Source organism: Artemia franciscana, chromosome 12 (assembly GCF_032884065.1).
Source record: "Artemia franciscana chromosome 12, ASM3288406v1, whole genome shotgun sequence".
Taxonomy (NCBI): Eukaryota; Metazoa; Arthropoda; class Branchiopoda; order Anostraca; family Artemiidae; genus Artemia; species Artemia franciscana.
Genome location: NC_088874.1, coordinates 21,222,839 through 21,243,137, shown reverse-complemented (window position 1 = coordinate 21,243,137; position 20,299 = coordinate 21,222,839). Strand labels below are relative to the sequence as shown.

Sequence of the window (20,299 nt, the reverse complement as noted above, 5' to 3'; positions counted from 1 at the left end):
CTGGCATTGTGCCTAATGCAAATTTTCCCAGACTCCAGCATATTGCATCTACCAAATTGCTAGAGAGTGCTTATCAACCCCTTTTTTACCCTGCTTTGAAACTTAGTGCTGTGCCTGCTTTGCTTTATTTTGCTTGCTTAATTTATTATTGACTAAACCCCCCACTCTGCTTGTAGATTATTTGTTTTATCTATTTGACATTTCAATTCTTTTTGTGATTTGATTTTGTTGTTTTATGTGATTATTTTTAACCCATTGGATTTTTATTTTATTTGTGATGACTTACAGGACAGTAAGTAGTCCTGTCACCCCAGACCCAAATAACTCTAGTGTTAGGATTTTGGCCAAGGGCGTTGAAGGTCCAAACGAGACCAGTAGGCTGTTGACATTAGGTAGTACAAGTTAGTGTGTTCTTCCGCAAAAGGCATAACCTGGCTGCTTTCAAACCGCAGGTGAAACTGAATGGACAAGGGATTGTAGTTAAAGAACACAGACGCTTTCTGGGAGTTGTATTTGATCAAAAAATGACATGGAAACCCCGTCTAGATGAGCTGATTGGCAGTCTCAAACAAAGACAAAACTTCATTAATACTTTCTGTCTTGGAAGAAGAGGTGCTCTCACAGTCTTTGCCTCAACTATTGTCAAGTCAGTGGTGATATCCAAGATAGACTTATGGATCATTTATATATGGATCCGCTAAGAAAGGTCTCTTGAAGAAGCTTCACACTACCCTCCATGCAATCTTACGAAGAGATTACTTACTTGGGGGCCTAAAATCTACTCCTATTGCTACGTACTTTGAAGTTGGGATCCAGTCTCTTCACTCCAGAAGAAAATATCTCCCTACAAGATATTTTGCAAATAAAATAAGACTCAAGAACCACATTACCTACAAAGAAATCATTAGCCACCACAACCCTGATGTCCACTTTAAACTAACAGAGATGCCCTCTTTCCAGAGGTTCCTTTGTCTTCCTGGCATGGAAGAGTTCATGGAAAATGGCAGGCTGACTGTTAATTTGGATGATGATTCTCCTAGTGCCTCCAAAGGAACTGGGGAATTGATTATTCCTAAGATCAACAATAGAAAAAAGGAGGGCCTTCCCCAAGCACTGATAAAAATCATATTCCTGGGAAAGGTGGCCGAATATCAGGACTACATTCAAGTTTACACAGATGACTCAAAGACAGAAACAAAATAAAGTTTTGCAGTAGTTATACCCTCCCAGAGCCTGTCTCTTTCCTACCGTTTATCCCCCAACCTGACAATTTTTTCTGCAGAGCTTATGGCAATTCAGTTTTTACTTCAAGCACCATCAAGCCAAACAGAGATGAAATATCAGTATATCGACCGCATTGATTTACTGTGAGACTCCATTATTCCCATACCCAGTTCCTGGATATCTATGATTATAAACGGCCATCAAAAGAAATGTACCTCACATCTCGCATACTTTCTACTTGCCCATTTCGTCTCAGATGTGGTCATGCAAAGATAAAATCAACACTATTCTATTGGAAAATGGCCCCATCCCCCGGCGACACATATGAAGCGCATGAAGACATACATCACATCATCTTTAACTGTAGAAAATATGAAAAAGAGAGGGAAGTACTAAGGAATTGAAGTGAGAAGGCATTTAAAGCATTCACAATGCGTTCTGTTCTGGGACACCACACGTCTCCTCCTTGGGCTACACGACTAAGCACAAACCTATTTGTTAAGACTACTGGTTTGGTTCATTCCCTATAAGAGTTTTTTTCTACCTATATAATAGTTGGTTTTAGAGTTATCCTATTTAATATTTTAGCTGCTTTTATTTTCCTTAAATTATCTGGTTAAATTTTTATATCTGGCTGTATGAGATAAGTTACAATGTGTAAAATTTTATTATTTATTATAATTGTGTTGTATCTGTATTTTATTTGCTGTATGACAACCCATAGTTGCAGTGTTTTGATTCCTGTTTCTCAACGCAGGCAGTTGCTGCAGATGAATAACCCCCTCTCCAATAGCAAGTTAAGTGATACACGTTCTGGTCCACTGAATATTGACTGAAGTGACACCCAAGCACGCTAGTGATTACAGAGGGCACAGAATAATCGAGTGATATGAACGCATATGACCTATTGGTTGAACGCGTCAAACCCTAAACAACAAAAACAACAAGGTGATGTATTCGTAGAGACAAAACTAGTCATTTGAACATGTCAACTTTTCAAATTTGACAAGAGGCACAAATCAAATTCTTGATTAATCTTGATAACTAAGTTCCCTAGAGAAGTAGTTAATTGAAGCATTGTTTTTTGACCAGTTTCCCGAAAAGACTTATATTCTGTTCTGATAGGCTTTAGTCAAGTTGATGAAGGGCAGAACTTAAAAAAATAACATTTAATTAAATAAAAATTATGGGGATACTCCTAAAACTTTGATAGAGAAACCATGTGCTTTATTGTGGAAAATTAATTTAAAAAACTTTCCTAAAAAAAAGTTTTTAATGGAAAGGAAAGAGCCAAATTAAACCGAAGACAAACATAAATATAGAGAAATAATAATTCAAGCTTAATATGAGTATGAATCAATATTAATAAATAACTCAAACAAGGAACAAACAAAAATCAGCGGCAGTATTTTGTTTTGGGGGGGGGGATTTTCCAATGAGGGTTATTTGGATTTTCCGGTGTTATTTGAAAAACTATCAGAAATCATAGGTAGTACAATAGCACCTGCCAAAGGAAAGAGCGAGGTGGGCACAACGTATTATTCTTTTTTTCTGTCACCAAGGCACTTCGTATGGAATAAGTTGTCGTAGAAATTTCAGAAGGAGCTCATTCGATTGGAATTTGAAAGTCTTTATGCCCTTTTAAAGGGTCAAAAGTGATTGGAGGGCAAACAGCGCCCTCCACGCTCACTAATTCCCGAAACACATCCAATCAAAACTTTGAGATAGCCGTTTCGTCCAACATAGTTAAAAGATACACATATGTCTCTGGGGATATTTACCGCCACCCCTTACAGCCCTCAGGACGAGAGCTTTAAAGTTAATCCATTCGCCCATTGCTTGCATATAGTATTTGTGGTAGAGATAAACACCATGTTTGACCTTTAGTGTTAAAAAAAAGGACATTCAGATAAAGCTGTCAGAGAATATTAACGGGAATGTTGAACTAAATCAAAACACTTTATATGCGTATAGGTTGTCAAAAGGGCGTAACTCAGGAACCCTTAAGGGTATCAAGCTGAAACTTCCGGGGGATGATCAATTGACTAAAAAGGCAGTATTTGCTCCTATGTCTGGTACTAGTACTACTACCCCTAATACTAATGCTACTACAACTACTGCTTCTGAAGAAACTACTACTAAAGCTGAGGATATTGAGGTGAAAATTAGAGTAAGGGTTGAGAGGAAAATTGAACTAAGTCAAATACAAGTTGTCAAAAGGACATATCAGCAATATCTTAGGAACAGCTTACCGTATCAAGCTGGAACTTCTAGGACACAACGAGGGAGATGTTCAACTGACCCAAAGTGAATATTTACATACTACTACAGTTACTAGTGGTGCAGATAGTACAGTTACTACTACAACCAGGGGTGTAGCTACCGTAATTTTTAATTGGGAGGAGGGGGGAGAGGGCGCGTTATTCAAGCAGTAGTGAAGAAAAGTAACTACTGAACAAACACAATACTTGGTGAATTCAAAAAACATTACACAATATATTATAAACAAAAGGCACACATCAAACAATCATTAATACAAACGTTGGTGCTTGGCTTCTCTAAAATTGTCAGCAATGAGTAGCTGCAGACAACAGTAGTATAGCATAAACAAGCTTCCAGGGGGGCGAAGGTGAATGTCGTATGCACTCGGGTTTTTTCCAGCCAGATTCACCACTTATTCTGCAGTACATATCCCCTGTCACTTCCCCCAACCCCTAAGTCTAGCACAGGATGCTCAATCTCATAATTGAGCCAAGCTCTATACTAGTAGCCCGGGCTATTGCACTATTCATCTGACTCAGTAAGATTAAATTTGTTGTACTAAACTTTTAATAGATTTAATTTATTGAAATATTATTTATGATTACTTATCAAACTGATTTGTTTGTGGGTTGGCCAATTTACATTAATAAATAGTATTGATATCAGTGGGGCAAATAAAGCCAAAACAAAAACCGACTGTATTTCAAATTTGAAAGTATTTAAAAAATAAAGTTAGAATTATTAACTTATCCATTGGACATTGTTTGACAAAGAACATCCAGAAAATCTGAATAATTCTTGTCATCATTGTGGCAGAAACCCCAAATTAATCAGAAATTGCCAAGGATTTCAATTGGAAGGGAAAATTGACTCCTAGAGTTCGAAAATTACCTTCCCTTTTTTATCTTTGTTGAAAAAAAAAAAACTAATTTAAAAATTACACAAAAATTTTTCTTTTGTAAATCAAAGTATGAGGGGTAAACATTTCCAGGGGGTGGGTACACTAACTATCGTTTTTATGTCTGTAATTCCCTTCTCAAGCAAAGCTCGGTCTCCTAATACAGCATGACATAACTGATAAAAATAGAAAAAGAGAATGGGTTGGTACCGCTTATACTTGCACACAAAATTTCTAAACTATGAGAAAAATATACAATTTTGTCTATATTTGCTTTATTCTATCCTCAGTAGACAGTTTGTGCAGCATGCTGATGCAGAGATAAATGCCCCACAAATAGCGCCGGCGTTGTGCGAAATGCAACTAATTTCTGCAGTAATTCTTAGTACATTTATGTCAATTCATTTTTTTGAGCTGGTTAAAGGAAATATTTAGAAAAGCGAAAATAGCACGAAGTCAGCATGGTATTATACATAGAGGCAGTTTTACATTTATGAATTAGTATGTGAATCCGAAACGTAAGAGATAGGATGTTCTCGTTACTTACAAACAACAGTAACAAAATTTAAATAATAACAATAACATGGAATTTCAAATAACAGAATTTGGAGCTTATATTAACTACTATTATTATCAACGCTTATTACGCATTTCAATGACAAATAAGAGAATCAGAGTTTCAATTAAATACTGGAAATAAAAATTTAGACAATTAAAGTATTCTTAGAGAGGATCCTCCTCTATCAAATTTCATGACCAAACCAACTGATTTGAGTAAAAATATCATTATAAAAAGCACTAAGTCTTATTTTTTTTTCAATGATTTCCTTTTCATTCAGGAAATTGTGTTCACTATATGTCTACCTTCTTATTCTTCAATGACTCTGTTTCTATCCTCTTAGAATCCTTAGAATCAGAGTTTTAATTAAATACTGGAAATAAAATTTAGACAATTAAAGTATTCTTGAGAGGATCCTCCTCTATCAAATTTCATGACCAAACCAACTGATTTGAGGAAAAATATCATTATAAAATGCACTAAGTCTTATTTTCTTTTTCAATGATTTCCTTTTCATTCAGGAAATTGTATTCACTATATGTCTACCTTCTTATTCTTCAATGACTCTGTTTCTATCCTCTTTGCCAATTTAGGGGATGTGTTCATTTCAACTTGTGAAGAGAATCCAATCTTGAACTGATAAATTTTAGGAAGTTAATGCACCTTAAATGTCAGGGGGGGAAATTGACCAGAGTAACTGTGGCAAAACATCTAGGCTCAAATTTTTACTTGATGACAAGGTTTCAAGGGCAGTATATTTGGAAAAATATTAATGTAAAACACATTATAAAGTGCATTGGGCCCCTATTTTTCTTGTTTTCCTTATGTTAAAAAAAAGCATGGATTAACTTAAAAAACATCATCTTCACAAAGTAAAAAGCAAATTTGACACTTAAAATAAGCAACGGTTTTAAAGCTATTTAATAAATTAAAAAAAATTCCAAATTATTGGGGGGGTAACTACCCCCACGATACTAGCACTTCTAAAGGTATGAAGGTGAATATATAAGAGAATAATGAGGGTAAAGTTTAACTGAATCCGACAACACTATGTATACGAAGGTTGTGAAAAGAATCTTTTTCAGGAATGGCATAAGGTATTAATTTTTTACTTTCTAGGCATGCTTTGGGGGAAGATCAATTGACCAAAGGGCGGCATGTGTACGTTATAACTAATACCACTACCACTACAGCTACTCCAGCTGCTACTTTTATTGCGGATAAGGTTAAGGGCAATATGATGCAAATTTTACGAAGCGTTGAGGGGAAGTCGACCTAAATTAAAACACACTATGGGCACAAAGGTTATCATTAAGGCATATCGGCCAAATCATAGCAACGGCTTAAAGCATTAAGTTCAAACTTCCAGGGCCGGATGAGGGGAACAAATAAAGGTCAAAGTGAGTCAAATGAAAGCAGAAGGAAAGTTTGCTTTGGGTGCATTTGAGGAAGGGGTTAAGATCTAATTTCGAATGTGAAAGATCTTACATACCTGTGACGGTATTGATCTGAACTACTTCCCATGAAAAATATTAAAATTTGGGACAAAAATCCTAGTATTTGAAGCTTCAAACACCTCATCCACCCCTCTCCCTTATCCCTTTTTTACTTCCCCGTCAAGATTATACAGATCGATGCATCTCTGGTAAAATATCATGTAAAATTATTCATTAAAACATTTTAAGCAAAAAAAAAAAAAAAAATACATAGCTTAAGCCAAGAACAAGTATTTCATTTGTCAAACAATACTCAGGTATCTGTTGGCAAATTATCACTAAGTAGAAAGTCATAAAACAGAGTCTAATATTTGTTCAAAGACTCACGCTAAAAACAATTGAATGATAGTTACATGCCTAGAAACTATACTATTTTTTAGGGGCCTACAATCCTCTACCCTTCTCCTTGTGACATATAGTTTTTACTTCATATATATATATATATATATATATATATATATATATATATATATATATATATATATATATATATATATATATATATATATATATATATATATATATATTCATATATATATATATATATATATATATATATATATATATATATATATATATATATATATATATATATATATATCCCAGATTTTCAAACATTTATTCTACTAGGGACTAAGTAGGATAAAGATTGAAGGGCCGTAAGTCACAAGGTTCTTCATATATAAGGCAACTTCAGTGTTTTTTTAATTTGAATGTCTCAGGGTCAGGCAAATTATATAAAAAAGAAAGAAAACCGTTTGATAAACTTAGATACAAGTTATGTATATGCCCTCCCCTATTTTGCCCCTGTTACTTTGTTTGTCTGTTTAATTCTATTTAATTCATCTGAACAACTTCGTAAGAAAAGTACGAAAATTCGGACCTAAGCCCCTAAAAGCACACAAGCCTAAAAGCTATAAATTAAAGGTCTTTGAAAGGTTTATACTACAAAAAAAATTAAGTGATATCTACATATATTGGACTACTTGATCCATGAAGCTCTTTAGAAAAAAGAAAAATTGACCATCCATCAAGAATTTCTGAAAAAATCGATTCTGAATTTTACATCTTAGAATAAGGGTTCTAAGTCTCGGCCAGCAGTTATAACTTTCAGTCTTGGGAGTTCTGCTACAGTGTCTTCTTGGAGAGATGTTTCATTCAAATTCAGTAAATGTTTTGGGAGTCATGGTTTTCCAAGGTTTTTGCATATTTGCTCTAGTTTTTCCTTATGTTTCTGCACAGTAACCAACCCAAGTTCTCTTTTAGTGCGTTTCTTTACCATGTTTCAAGAAGTACTTTTGCAAACTAACTAGGCCGAGTTCTTCCTTAATTGCATTTTTTTTTTTCGCGTCTTTCAAAATATTTGACCGTAGCTTAATTTGTCAGAGCACTGCTATTTACATTTTGAAACATCCGCTTGCAGTGTAAATTTAGTCTAGTTGAAACGCTGACCGTAATTATAAGGGTGATACCAGTATTCACGCAACGCACATTGAAACTAAATATTCAACTCTCAGAAGTTTCCAATTTAAAACTGACGGTAGTAAATTGCAGTGGAAAAAAAAATCAATGGGAACGTTGAGAAAAAGAAAAAAACCCTTAAGAGTCAAATTGTTCTTTCCAAAACCCTTTGCAAAACAGTGTTAAAATTATTAAACTTGTATACGTTTTTTATACAAATCGAAATAGATCTGGCACAAAAATGCTTAATTGAGAAAGCTCAGAAAAAAAAGTAGGAAACGAAAATTATACTGCCGGGTTAGGGCATTAGATAGAAACCAAAATCAATACCATTACATGTCTGTTGTCTCCACACAAGTAAAAAATATTTAACCCAGAAGAGATAGTCGGGTAGTTTTCCGCACAGTCCCCCATTAATAAAAAATTAGGCGAGGTTTTTTTTTATTAAATTATTTTTAATGTTTTACTATTTCTACTTTTTGTTCCAATTTAATAGCTTTTATTTTCAAACTGAAAAAAGGTAAGCATGGTTACTGTGAGTCGTTCGTATAATTTTTTTCAACACACACAGGTAAAATCTCGACCTCTGTTTTACTCTCAGTGCTTATTATAGCAAAATTTAGGCACGTAACCTTGACTAGTTAGATTAGGCTTGGCGAATACAATCAGGTCTTATTCTAAATCCATTTGTATAACAATAAATAAATCAATCCTACCTTTAACAGTATGACCCCGATTCGTATCTCTGGCGACATCTTCATACACAGACTGAACTCCAATTTCAAGGCGAGTGCATCCGTATCGAAGCATATCTGACAAATGTCTCTTCAAACAATAGTCTGGTCTTGTTTCGATTGTAATACCAATACACTTTGTCTGACTTCTCTCTGAGTACCTAGAAAACGGAATCAAATGATACTTCCTGATATATTTAATTGCAACAGTAGCTTCTCTATCCTTAATTTATGTGTACCCAAAAAAGATCCTGAATTTTCTCCAATTTTTTGGGACTTTTTACTCAAACTGTCAACAAATTTTGTCTTTTTATAATTGCCTCTCCCCCAAAAAAGATTCCTGTACGCTTGAAGGCTATGGTATTCTATAGATATCTTAAATAGTTTCCAAAACAATCGTTAAAATTCCTTATTATTAACAAGAAAACAAAACAACAAAGAATAATAAACAAATTGAGCACCTTCGACCTAGTGAGATCCATACAAACCTATTCATCAACTTACAGTAATAACTTCTTCACTGTAATGCAAGGTCCTAATAATCGGATTAATCCTCAAACAACCCATCTTTAATTTATATCTGGTAATCTGTCATTTTTTAATAGAGATAAAAAAAGACAGTCATACCTAACAGCTTCATCCACATTATTGCTCGTGTGTCCTGAGAGCGCATCATGTAGTAGGTTCCGTATAAAATAGTCTCTGTAGTCTTCAGGTAGTGCCATGAAGGTCCCACCCATAACAATGAATTCTACTTTGTCAACAGAATGACCCAATTGCTTTAACTGAAACAGATACAAATGTCATGCAATAATGAGTATTTCAATAGAAACAGTTCTAATAAATAAGAAAGTAAGGAATTATGTAAAGAAGAGAAATAATAAGCTCAGACCAAATTAAGCTTTACTAACACAATATTTAAAGGTATAAAAAAAATTCAGAATGGTCGAGCTTGAAAAGAAATCGAAAGAAAATTCTAACAGCTTAGAATATAGTTCACGCTTCTAGCTCAATCGTCATACTTAAAAATATATTTCGACAGAAATATATAAAAAATAAAAATAAATATATTAAAAAAATATATTTCGACATATAACTATATTTCGACATATAAATATATTTTATATGTTTCGTTATATATATTTTATATGTTATTTTATAATATATATAATATAATAATATATAATATATAATATATATATATAATAATAATAATAATAATATATATATAATAATAATAAATATATATATATATAATAATAATAATAATATAATAATATATAATATATAATAAATATGTATTTTATATGTTATTTTATAAAAATATAAAATATATTTTATATGTTTATTTTATATGTATATATTTTATATTTTCGTTATTATATTTCGACATAAAAATATATTTCGACATATAAACACAATTTCCGCAGGATGAGGGATACGAATATTTACAATTTAACCCTTCTACTGCATAAAACTATTTACCGAACTTTTAATTTGATTTATTTTGATATTTATTTGTAGGAGATTATAGCAACTGTCTTTTAGCCGAGTTGCATTTGTTTAACCGGATTCATATCCGGATAAATCAAATTTTAGCGAAAATGTTGTACTACAAAATGATATAAAAAAATTACTTTTTTTAGGGGCCCCTTTTCCCGTATATAGCTCTTGAATCTTACAGGAATAGCCACAAGAGTTGAGGGCTGCCAGCCATCTAATTCAATACTATCCATGACTTGCGCCTACCATTACACAGGCCTCGTCTGCATGGGTTCTGACAAAAACTTATGTATAAGTCACTTCAAAATACCTCTTTGCAGTGCCGTTTTCCTGATTAGTAAAACATTTGTTGAAAAACAACTGTATTCAGAGGGAGACAAGATGTTAAAATGTTGGAAGATCGTTCCTCTGAGTATATTTAATACATTTCTTTTTCCTTTTTTTTGGTATTGGCTATCTATATAAATATTATTTGTTTTTGCAAAATTGTTACGAACTGTTTTAAAAATAGTAGAAGGAAACAAGAAAAAATAACTAATAAGGCAAACATGAAAACATCCTTTTTAACAGTTAATTTATCACGGGTAGCAAATTGGCATATGTAGATTACTGGAAAAGTAGAGCATTGTTTATTTTTGTAAGATGGTAAGTCTATGTAGATGCTTAACTTAATTTTGAGGAAACAATTCGAATAGCCTACAATTTTAAGTGACGATTCCGATGTAAAAGATCAATTCTAAAACAACTCAGCGTTCTGATTCCCAAAATAAACTTTTTTGAACCAACAATTCACTGGTGGACAAGCTAGAACACTAAGGGTCAAGTTTATTTTGTAACCGAGTTTGAAAATTGGGAGGAAAATTGGGGTGAAGATGATTTTGTTGTTAGATGTTAGATGATTTTGAGGTATTTAGCTTTTAGTTTTGAGAAACAAGTATGCATATGGTCAAATTGCATCTGTTATTCTTAGCAATGTTGGATGATTTTGAGGTACTTAGCTTTTAGTTTGAGAAACAAAGATGCATATGGTCAAATTGCATCTGTTATTCTTAGCAATATTAGATGACTTTGGGGTAGTTAGCATTTAGTTTCGAGAAAAAAGGGGTCTCCCCAAAGCCACTCAGCGTGTCCCCAAGTGGCGATTGAGGAACGCCATAAAGATATGTAGGGTAACTTTATAGGAGGCATGGACCAAGGGGGGACCTTGTCCCTGGGGGTTCATAATAGAAACATGGGCACCCTCGCCCGGGGCCATAGATACACTTGGAGGAGGAAAAAAGCCACTTAAATGTAAACTCAACAGGACCCAGAGGCGTGTCCAACCGTCCCATGAGTTACAAAACTTCTCGCAGTAATGGGTTAAATTGCATGGTGATGCAGAGCACCATCGTGGGAGGATCCTCGATAGGAGGACAACTGCGGCAGGGCTTAAGATCTAGATCTATTGATAATGACCTCTGCAAAGGGCTGCCTCGACCCTTTCGGGGTACCTGAAAAACTGGGGACCTTGCGGTCAACTCTATTTCTGTTTGAGGAGTGGCGTCCCTCGAAAAAATTACAGCCTAGTAAACGACACAGCATTCGCACGGGATTCTGATTAACAGATAATTCTTCTGGGCTTGGTCTGTTTTGACAGACGTTTTCGGACTGATAAATCTATTCCTAGCTAATTTATCTACTATAGATTGCTTCCCCGTAGTAGCATAATATTTGTAGGCATGAATATATATTGAGTCAGAGGTAGGCTTCAGACTGTGTGCAGGATTTCGACTCTAGTTGATAGAACAGTATTGCCAAGTGCTGAAAACCATGTTGTGACCAAGACTGGCTCATTCATACTGAAGGTCCCAGGGACTTCTTGCTGACCGGTTTTAAACCGGCTGAAGCGCGTCGGTGTAGACTTGAGAAGCTATGTTGATCCCCGCCCTGCACTGGTATCCGGGATCACTGCTTTTCCTGAAGCCATAATAATTTCAATGATTTTTGAAGAATATGAAAATTGGAGCTTGGAATGTTAGGACGTTAAAAAGTGACCATCGTAACGACATTTTGACTGGTGAATTCAGACGCTTCGAACTGGACTTATTAGGAGTTTCAGAAACTCATATCCCAGGGGTAAGAAGCATGAAATTAGGTGATATAGAATTTGTTTACTGAGGCAGGACGGATGGGGCACATAGACAGGGAGTAGGGCTCAGGATGAATAAGTAAGCTGCTAAGTCTTGTTTAGGCTAGGAAGGTATTAATAATAGAATACTAATTGTTCATTTTATTACTAAAAAGTTTAGGGTAGCAGTTACAGTAGTATATGCCCCTGTAGAACCGACTAACTGAGATACTAGTGACTCAGATGAATTTTACTCACAGATACAAGAGCAAATAGACCGAGTCCCAGGTAGAAATACAGTGTTTTTACGAGGAGACTTTAACACCCAGGTCAGTAGAAATAAGGATAGATGGTATCCTAGCCTAGCTAAATTGGGCTTACGAATTTTTATATTAGCAATTTAGGGGTAAATTTAAGGAGGGATATTTCGTCGACCTTCCGCAGCTAACATCTGTGTGCGTACACCTATCATTCGGTAATACGGTAGCACCTGCCATTCAACTCCTTTGAAACCTACAGTAAAACACAATTTATCTTACCTGTTCAACACGACTTCTAGTTTGTAAATTGGGATTGTAACAAGCTCTAATCGCCCTCATTGATGTTGGCTCATAACCAGTGTAGGATTGAGTTGAATATTCAAAATCAGAGTCAGGTCCACCTGGGCAATAAACACAAATATTGCCAGTAAAATTAATGTGAGGACATCTATGAGGCTTGCACATAACAGCAACAACAGCAATCTAAAGTTTAAATTGGCCCCAAATAATTTTAATCAATTCAATTCACTGTCTGATAGGGTCTTATAATACATTTATGAATTTTCTAAAAAAAATTTCGCTTGATTGTCATACTAGCCAAAGAACCTGTCAGAAACACATACAGCTATTTTGAAAGAATAGCAATAGTAAATGGAAAAATACAAGTACAGTAAAAAGAAAAATCAAGATGCAAAAAACCAGTTGCTTGAATATCAAATAAAGCTTTTATTTTACAAAATACCATAGTTTGAGTTTTCTAGAATTACAGTTAAAACAAGCCTGCATACTTCAGTGAAGAATTATTATTCCGAAAATATACCTTACAAGTAAAAAGAAAATAAACAATTTAATTATCTGAAGAATCTGAAAAATTTTTTTTGTCAAAAAATACAGCTTTATTAAGGCACAAAATAGTTTTTTAATACCTTTTTTTTTACCAGGCAAAACGAATGGGACCCATTTCTCACCAAATCTAGCGATGTTTACATTATTTTCCACTATTTCCTGCCGTGTTAATGCAATTTGTTTTCTTTGCTATTTCTTACAAACGGACAAGGGCGTCCTTGGGGGAGGGGGCAGTTTCTACCCCAATAATGTGGAGAAAAATTATTATATATCCCATGCCCCTTGACTATCTGGATATGGGCCTCTCTTGCCTCCTCCCCCAATAAAAATGCTGGAGATTTGCCCCTGCAAACTGAGTAAATCTTGAGTTGGCTAAGCACACTTCTTGGGGTAATAATGGACTCGCTAAGATCAAAATAATCAACTTAATGAGAAGGGAGGTACTTCTTCAAATTCGGGGGCAAAAATTTATTTGCATAGTTATACGATATACATCATTTATCCATAAAAACCGTTGCTATAAGAAATGTCTCTCATTCTTCAAGAGATTGTTAGAGATAAAGATATTTATCATGAACAATAGGTGCATACAAAATATGATGTACAAATTTGTAACATGACAAGATAATAAGGAATGCTCTACGTTGCCTGAAAAAAGAGTAATTAAAAGAAATCAGAGAAAGAATGAGATAAAGATAGAGAGAATTGCAAGGGCAAATAGCGATATCAATCTTTATAAGAGTACAGATTTATAAGATTAGAGGAGGATGGAAGGTGAGAGCGTTGGACTACTTTGTGCTTCATAAAATACATATTAACCCTTGCACGATTCCACGCGAAAAAAGGAGCAATAAGCATAAGTTTCTACAAAAAAGTTGGTGGGGGGGGGGGAGTAGGGAAGGTTAAAGCTGCCACAAACCCATTTTTTTACTTCCAGATATACATATTGAGAACCGATGTATAGCCAGTATTTATGTGAACCGAATCAGAACTAAGCTTCTTTTTTGCGTCAAAGAGGGACTTGGCTCATTTCCACCCCAATTTAGAATTTGGTTTATTTTCAAAGAAATCAAGAGTCAGCCCGCTTTTGCCGAGTCAGGAATAATATTTTTTTTACACCCAGCAAATCGCAGCTTGAACTTCGTTCATTTGTGCACTATATAAAAAGAAAAAATTTCGTAGCTTGGGTTTGGCTTGTTTCATACTGAGTCTATAGTTCTATGTCTAGACTTTTGGGTCTAGTTTGTCTGCAGCCACGCTGCGAAATTCTCGCGGTCTGAAATTATCTCGTTTTTGCGTCGGGTTAGAACTCGTTTTTGTACAGAGTAAGGACTTCCTCTGCTTTTTGTACCAAGTTTCCACGGACTGTCTTTCACTCTCCAAAAATAACATTTTGAGAATCCTTGCATGATTCTGAATTAAACAAGACGCAACATGCCTACATTTCTGCTAAAAAGTTGGCAATGAATGAGAGGAGCTTTTAATGGAGGGTCCAATTTGTACTTGCGGCCATTTTATACACACCCCTAGAACTGGTCAGGCTATGCCCTCCCCCGAAGGCAAATTTTTAATCTTTATGACCATTTTTAGGGGAGATGCTATCTTAAAATTCAGATCCAATGCCAGAGGAAGGTCCAGAAACGTAGAGGAGAAAATAGGGAGCACGAGGGAGTTGCTTGCCCTTCAACTTCATTCATTCCTAAATAAGACATTACAGCTTTCATTTTGTGACTGATGAACTGCCTTTAAATTTTTACGGGTGGCTATATAAAAGTACTCAATAAAAACGGCTAGAAAAAATTAAAGAATACACAAGAGAAACGTAACGCTTTACTGGGACAAGGTTACTTCAGAAAGAAATAACAATCAGCAGTTTTTACTAATTTTAATTATACAAACTTTTCATGACTTTGAGTAGAGGTACCTCTAAAAGTACCCTTTAAGGCAAGCCAACTTACAAAAAAAAAAAAAAAAAAAAAAAAAAAAAAAAAAAAAAAAAAAAAAAAAAAAAAAAAAAAAAATTAGTAGTCAGTTTCACAAAATATACTTTGTATTATAAAATTTTGGATACTATGTATTTTAACAAACATATTAAATTGTATTGGTCACTTCACCCCCAAAATAGTTCTAGTCAAATAAAAACAATAACACGTGTTTATTAGACTCTTAGAGTTGGTTTAAGGCTATCCAGCTAATCCACTTGTGCAGAATTGATATACTAAAACAAGAGATGGGTGAAATTGCACTGGAAAATGGATTCAGAAACCATCCTGCTCTTTACAAACTAAGTAAGGTTAAAGAAATAAAAACAAATAATTTATGCAACCTGCAATACAAAAAACAGCTAAGAGCTCATATGGCCCTTGTGACGAGGCGAGAAGAGCTAAGAGCCAAGAGATCATATGGTATGAGCTCTAACAAAATTCTATGAATCAATAGATTGATTTAAAAAGGAAAATGAGAGGCTTAATGCCGGTCAAGATTTAAAATAAGAGCTCTGAGTCACGAAGTCCTTGTAAATATCAAAATTCATTAAGATCCGATCACCCACTCGTAAGTTATAAATACCTAATTTTTCTAATTTTTCCTCTCCCTTTTGCCCCCCAGATGGTTGAATCTGGGAAAACGACTTTATCAAGTCAATTGTGCTGCTCCCTGACACGCCTACCAATTTTCATCGCCCTAGCACGTCCAGAAGCACCGAACTCGCCAAATCACTGAACCCCTCCCCCAACTCCCCCAAAGAGAGCGAATCCAGTACGATTCTGTCAATCACGTATCAAGGACATTTGTTTATTCTATCTACCAAGCTTCATCCCGATTCCTACACTCCAAGTGTTTTTCCAAGATTTTCCCCCTCCAAATCCCCACAATGTCAAAAGATCTGGTCGGGATTTGAAATAAGAGCTCTGAGACATGAATCCCTTCTAAAAATCAAATTTCATTACGATCCGATCTTCTATTCGTAAGATATAAATACTCCAATTTTCATGTTTTCAAGAATTCCGGTACCCCCTCCAACTCCCCCGAATGTCACAGGATCTGGTCGGAATTTGAAATTAGAACTTTAAAGCACAAGATCCTTCTAAATATCAAATTTCATTAAGATCTGATCACCCTTTCGTAAGTTACAAATACCTCAATTTTCAAATTTACCGCCCCCTCCCCCAATTCCACCAAAGAGAGCAGATCCGGTCCAGTTATGTCAGTCACGTATCTTAGACAGGTTTCTATTCTTCCCATCCAGTTTCATCCTGATCTCACCGCTTTAAGTATTTTCTAAGATTTCCGGTCCCCCCCCAACTGCCCCCCCAAATTACACATGATCCGGTTGAGATTTAAAATAAGATATCGGAGTTACGAGGTCCTTCTAAATATGAAGTTTCATGAAGACCGATCACTCCTTCGTAAGTTAAAAATACGTCATTTTTCTTATTTTCAGAATTCCCCCCCCCCCGCAATTGAGCGGATCTGTTCCAATTATGTAAATTACGTATGCAAGACTTCTGCTTATTTTTCCAACCAAGTTTCATCCCAATCCCTCCAATCTAAGCGTTTCCATCATTTTAGGTCACCCCACCCCAAACTTCCCCCAATGTCACCAGATCCGGTCAGGATTTAAAATAAGGGCTTTGAGACACGATATCCTTCTAAAAATCAAATTTCATGGAGATCCAATCACCCGTTCGTAAGTTAAAAATACCTCATTTTTTCTAATTTTTCAGAATTAACCCCCCCCCCCCAAACTACCCCAAAGAGAGTGGATCCGTTCTGGTTATGTCAATCATGTATCTAGGACTCGTTTTTTTTCCACCAAGTTTCATCCCGATCCCTCCACTCTAAGTGTTTTCCAATTTTTAGGGTTTCTCCCTCCCCCCTCCCCCCAAATGTCACCAGGTCCGGTCGGGTTTAAAATAAGAGCTCTGAGCCACGATATCCTTCTAAATATCAAATTTCATTGAGATCCGATCACCCGTTCGTAAGTTAAAAATACCTATTTTTTTTCAGAAATACCCCCCCCCCCCAACTACCCAAAAGAGAGCGGATCCGTTCCGTTTATGTCAATCATCTATCTAGGACTTGTGTTTATTTTTCCCACCATGTTTCATCCCGATCCCTCTACTCTAAGTGTTTTCCAAGTTTTAGGTTTCCCCCTCCCAACTCCCCGCCCCCATCACCAGATCCGGTCGGGATTTAAAATAAGAGCTCTAAGACACGATATCCTTCTAAACATCAAATATCATTGAGATCCGATCACCCGTTCGTAAGTTGAAAATACCTCATTTTTCTAATTTTTAAGACTTACTCCCCCCCCCCCAACTACTCCAAAGAGAGCAAATCAGTTCCGATTATGTCAATCATTTATCTGGGACTTGCGCTTATTTTTTCCATCAAGTTTCATCCCGATCCCTCTACTCTAAGTGTTTTCCAAGTTTTTTGGTTTCCCCCCTCCAACTCCCCCCAATGTCATCAGACCCAGTCGGGATTTAAAATAAGAGCTCTGAGACACAATATCATTCCAAACATCAAATTTCATTTAGATCCAATCACCCGCTCATAAGTTAAAAATACTTCATTTTTTCTATTTTTCCGAATTAACCGACCCCTACTCCCCCCCCAGATGGTCAAATTGGAAAACAACTATTTCTAATTTAAGCTGGTCCGGTCCCTGATACGCTTGCCAATTTCATCGTCCTAGCTTACCTGGAAGGGCCTAAAGTAGCAACACCGGGACTTTAGGTTTTCCCCCTCCAACTCCCCCCAATGTCATCAGATCCGGCGGGATTTAAAATAAGAGCTCTGAGACACAGTATCATTCCAAACATCAAATTTCATTAAGATCCAATCACCCGCTGATAAGTTAAAAATACTTCATTTTTTCTATTTTTCGCGAATTAACCGGGCCCCCACTCCCCCCCCAGATGGTGAAATCGGGAAAACGACTATTTCTAATTTGATCTGGTCCGGTCCTTGATACGCTTGTCAAATTTCATCGTCCTAGCTTACCTGGAAGTGCCTAAAGTAGCAAAACCGGGACCGACAGACCGACAGACCAACAGAATTGGCGACTGCTATATGTCACTTGGTTAATACCAAGTGCCATAAAAAAAACTAAAAAAACTAAAAACTGAAAAAGAAAAAAAACTAAAAAAAAGGAAAAATACTGAAAAATAAAGGAGAAAAAGAAAACTAAAAACTGGGACACAGGGAATATAAATGACGGCCGGGACACTCAAAGAGAAATTACAGACTGGGACACTGGGACACAAATAACGACCGGGAGATATAAATGATGACCGGGACACTCAAAGATAAATTACAGACCGGGACACCGGGACACAAATGACGACCGGGACACAGGGAATATAAATGACGACTGGGACGCTCAAAGAGAAGTTACAGACTGGGACACTGGGACACAAATGACGACCGGGATACTGGGAATATAAATGACGACCGGGACACAACTACTAGGGGGATGCCGGGGGCACAGGGGGATATATAAATGACGACGGGGACACAGGGAATGTTCGATTAGCAATCACCATCAACAAAGCTCTAGGGCAATCATTAGAATAATAAGGTATAGATCTGAATACGGATTGTGTTTTCCATGGACAATTTTATGTTGCATGTTCAAGAGTCGGTAAACCTGAGAATCTATTTATATGCACAGACAATGGGACATCAAAGAATGTTGTATATTCGCCAGTTTTACGTAGTTAAAAACAAATATATATATATATATATATATATATATATATATATATAATATATATATATATATATATATATATATATATATATATATATATATATATATATATATATATATATCTTTCTATATTCACAGGTGGGACAGAGGGACACAACTACAATGGCGCGTAACGACTTACGCGCGCGGGGTCGTATATACATATATATATATATATATATATATATATATATATATATATATATATATATATATATATATATATATATATATATATATACATATATATATATATATATATATATATATATATATATATATATATATATATATATATATATATACATATATATATTTATATGTATATATATACATATCTATCTATATTATAAAAATAAGTTGTTTGTGGGTTATGTCTGTCTGTCTGTCAGTCTGTCTGTCCGCATATGACGTCTGAATTATTTCATTATATACCAATTCAAAAACGAAAGTATACAAGCTGATGTAGCTGAGTTGGTAACGCGGTATGTTCCAGGTTCTAGGTTCGAGAGGTTCCAGGTTCAAACCTTACAAAAACTACAAAAAAAACAAAAAAAAAATAAAAAAGCTAAAAAAAAGTAAAAAAAAGGTAAAAAACTAAAACCTAAAAAAGAAAAAAAAACTAAAAACTAATAAAAATAACTAAAAAAAAGGTAAAAACTGCAAAACAAACCAAAACTAAAAAAAAAACTAAAAAAAGGTAAAAACTAAAAAAAACTAAAAACTAAAGAAAAAGAAACTAAAAAACTAAAAATAAAAAAACTAAAAAAGGGAAAAACTACAAAAAAAACTAAAAAGAAAAAAGAAAAAAAAGACGACCGGGACACTCAAAGAGAAATTACAGACTGGGACACCGGGATACAAATGACGACTGGGACGTGTGTGTCGACTGATGTCATGTTTGTGTGTCGACTGACGTCATGTTTGTGTGTTGACTGATGTCATGTTTGTCGACTATAAATGACGACTGGGACACAGGGACACAACTACAACGGGGACGCCGGTGGGGGCACAGGGGGATATATAAATGACGATGGAGACACAGGGAATGTTTGATTAGCAATCACCATCAACAAAACTCAAGTGCAATCATTAGAATAATGAGGTATAGATCTGATGTTGCATGTTCAAGAGTCGGTAAACCTGTAGTGGGACACAGGGACACAACTACAATGGCACGTAACTAATATGGCG

The 20,299-nt window shown here is 35.3% G+C and overlaps 2 protein-coding genes across 2 annotated transcripts in view; one reads left to right on the top strand and one right to left on the bottom strand.

Annotated features, from left to right (window-relative positions):
* LOC136033835 (E3 SUMO-protein ligase PIAS1-like) overlaps positions 1-2,179 on the top strand; it is a 32,885-nt gene extending 30,706 nt beyond the window's left edge. Inside the window, exon 5 of the mRNA XM_065714774.1 lies at positions 1,982-2,179. The gene's annotated coding sequence lies outside the window, so the exon portion shown is untranslated. The remainder of the gene's footprint in view (positions 1-1,981) is intronic.
* Positions 2,180-8,572: 6,393 nt separating this feature from the next.
* The window catches only part of LOC136033465 (elongator complex protein 3-like), a 55,844-nt gene continuing 44,117 nt past the window's right edge, over positions 8,573-20,299 (bottom strand). The window contains exons 2-4 of the mRNA XM_065714214.1: positions 12,784-12,987; positions 9,262-9,419; positions 8,573-8,795 (exon numbers count right to left, since the gene is read on the bottom strand). Of these exons, the coding sequence (XP_065570286.1) occupies positions 8,573-8,795; positions 9,262-9,419; positions 12,784-12,969 (567 nt within the window). The 5' untranslated portion in view covers positions 12,970-12,987. The remainder of the gene's footprint in view (positions 8,796-9,261; positions 9,420-12,783; positions 12,988-20,299) is intronic.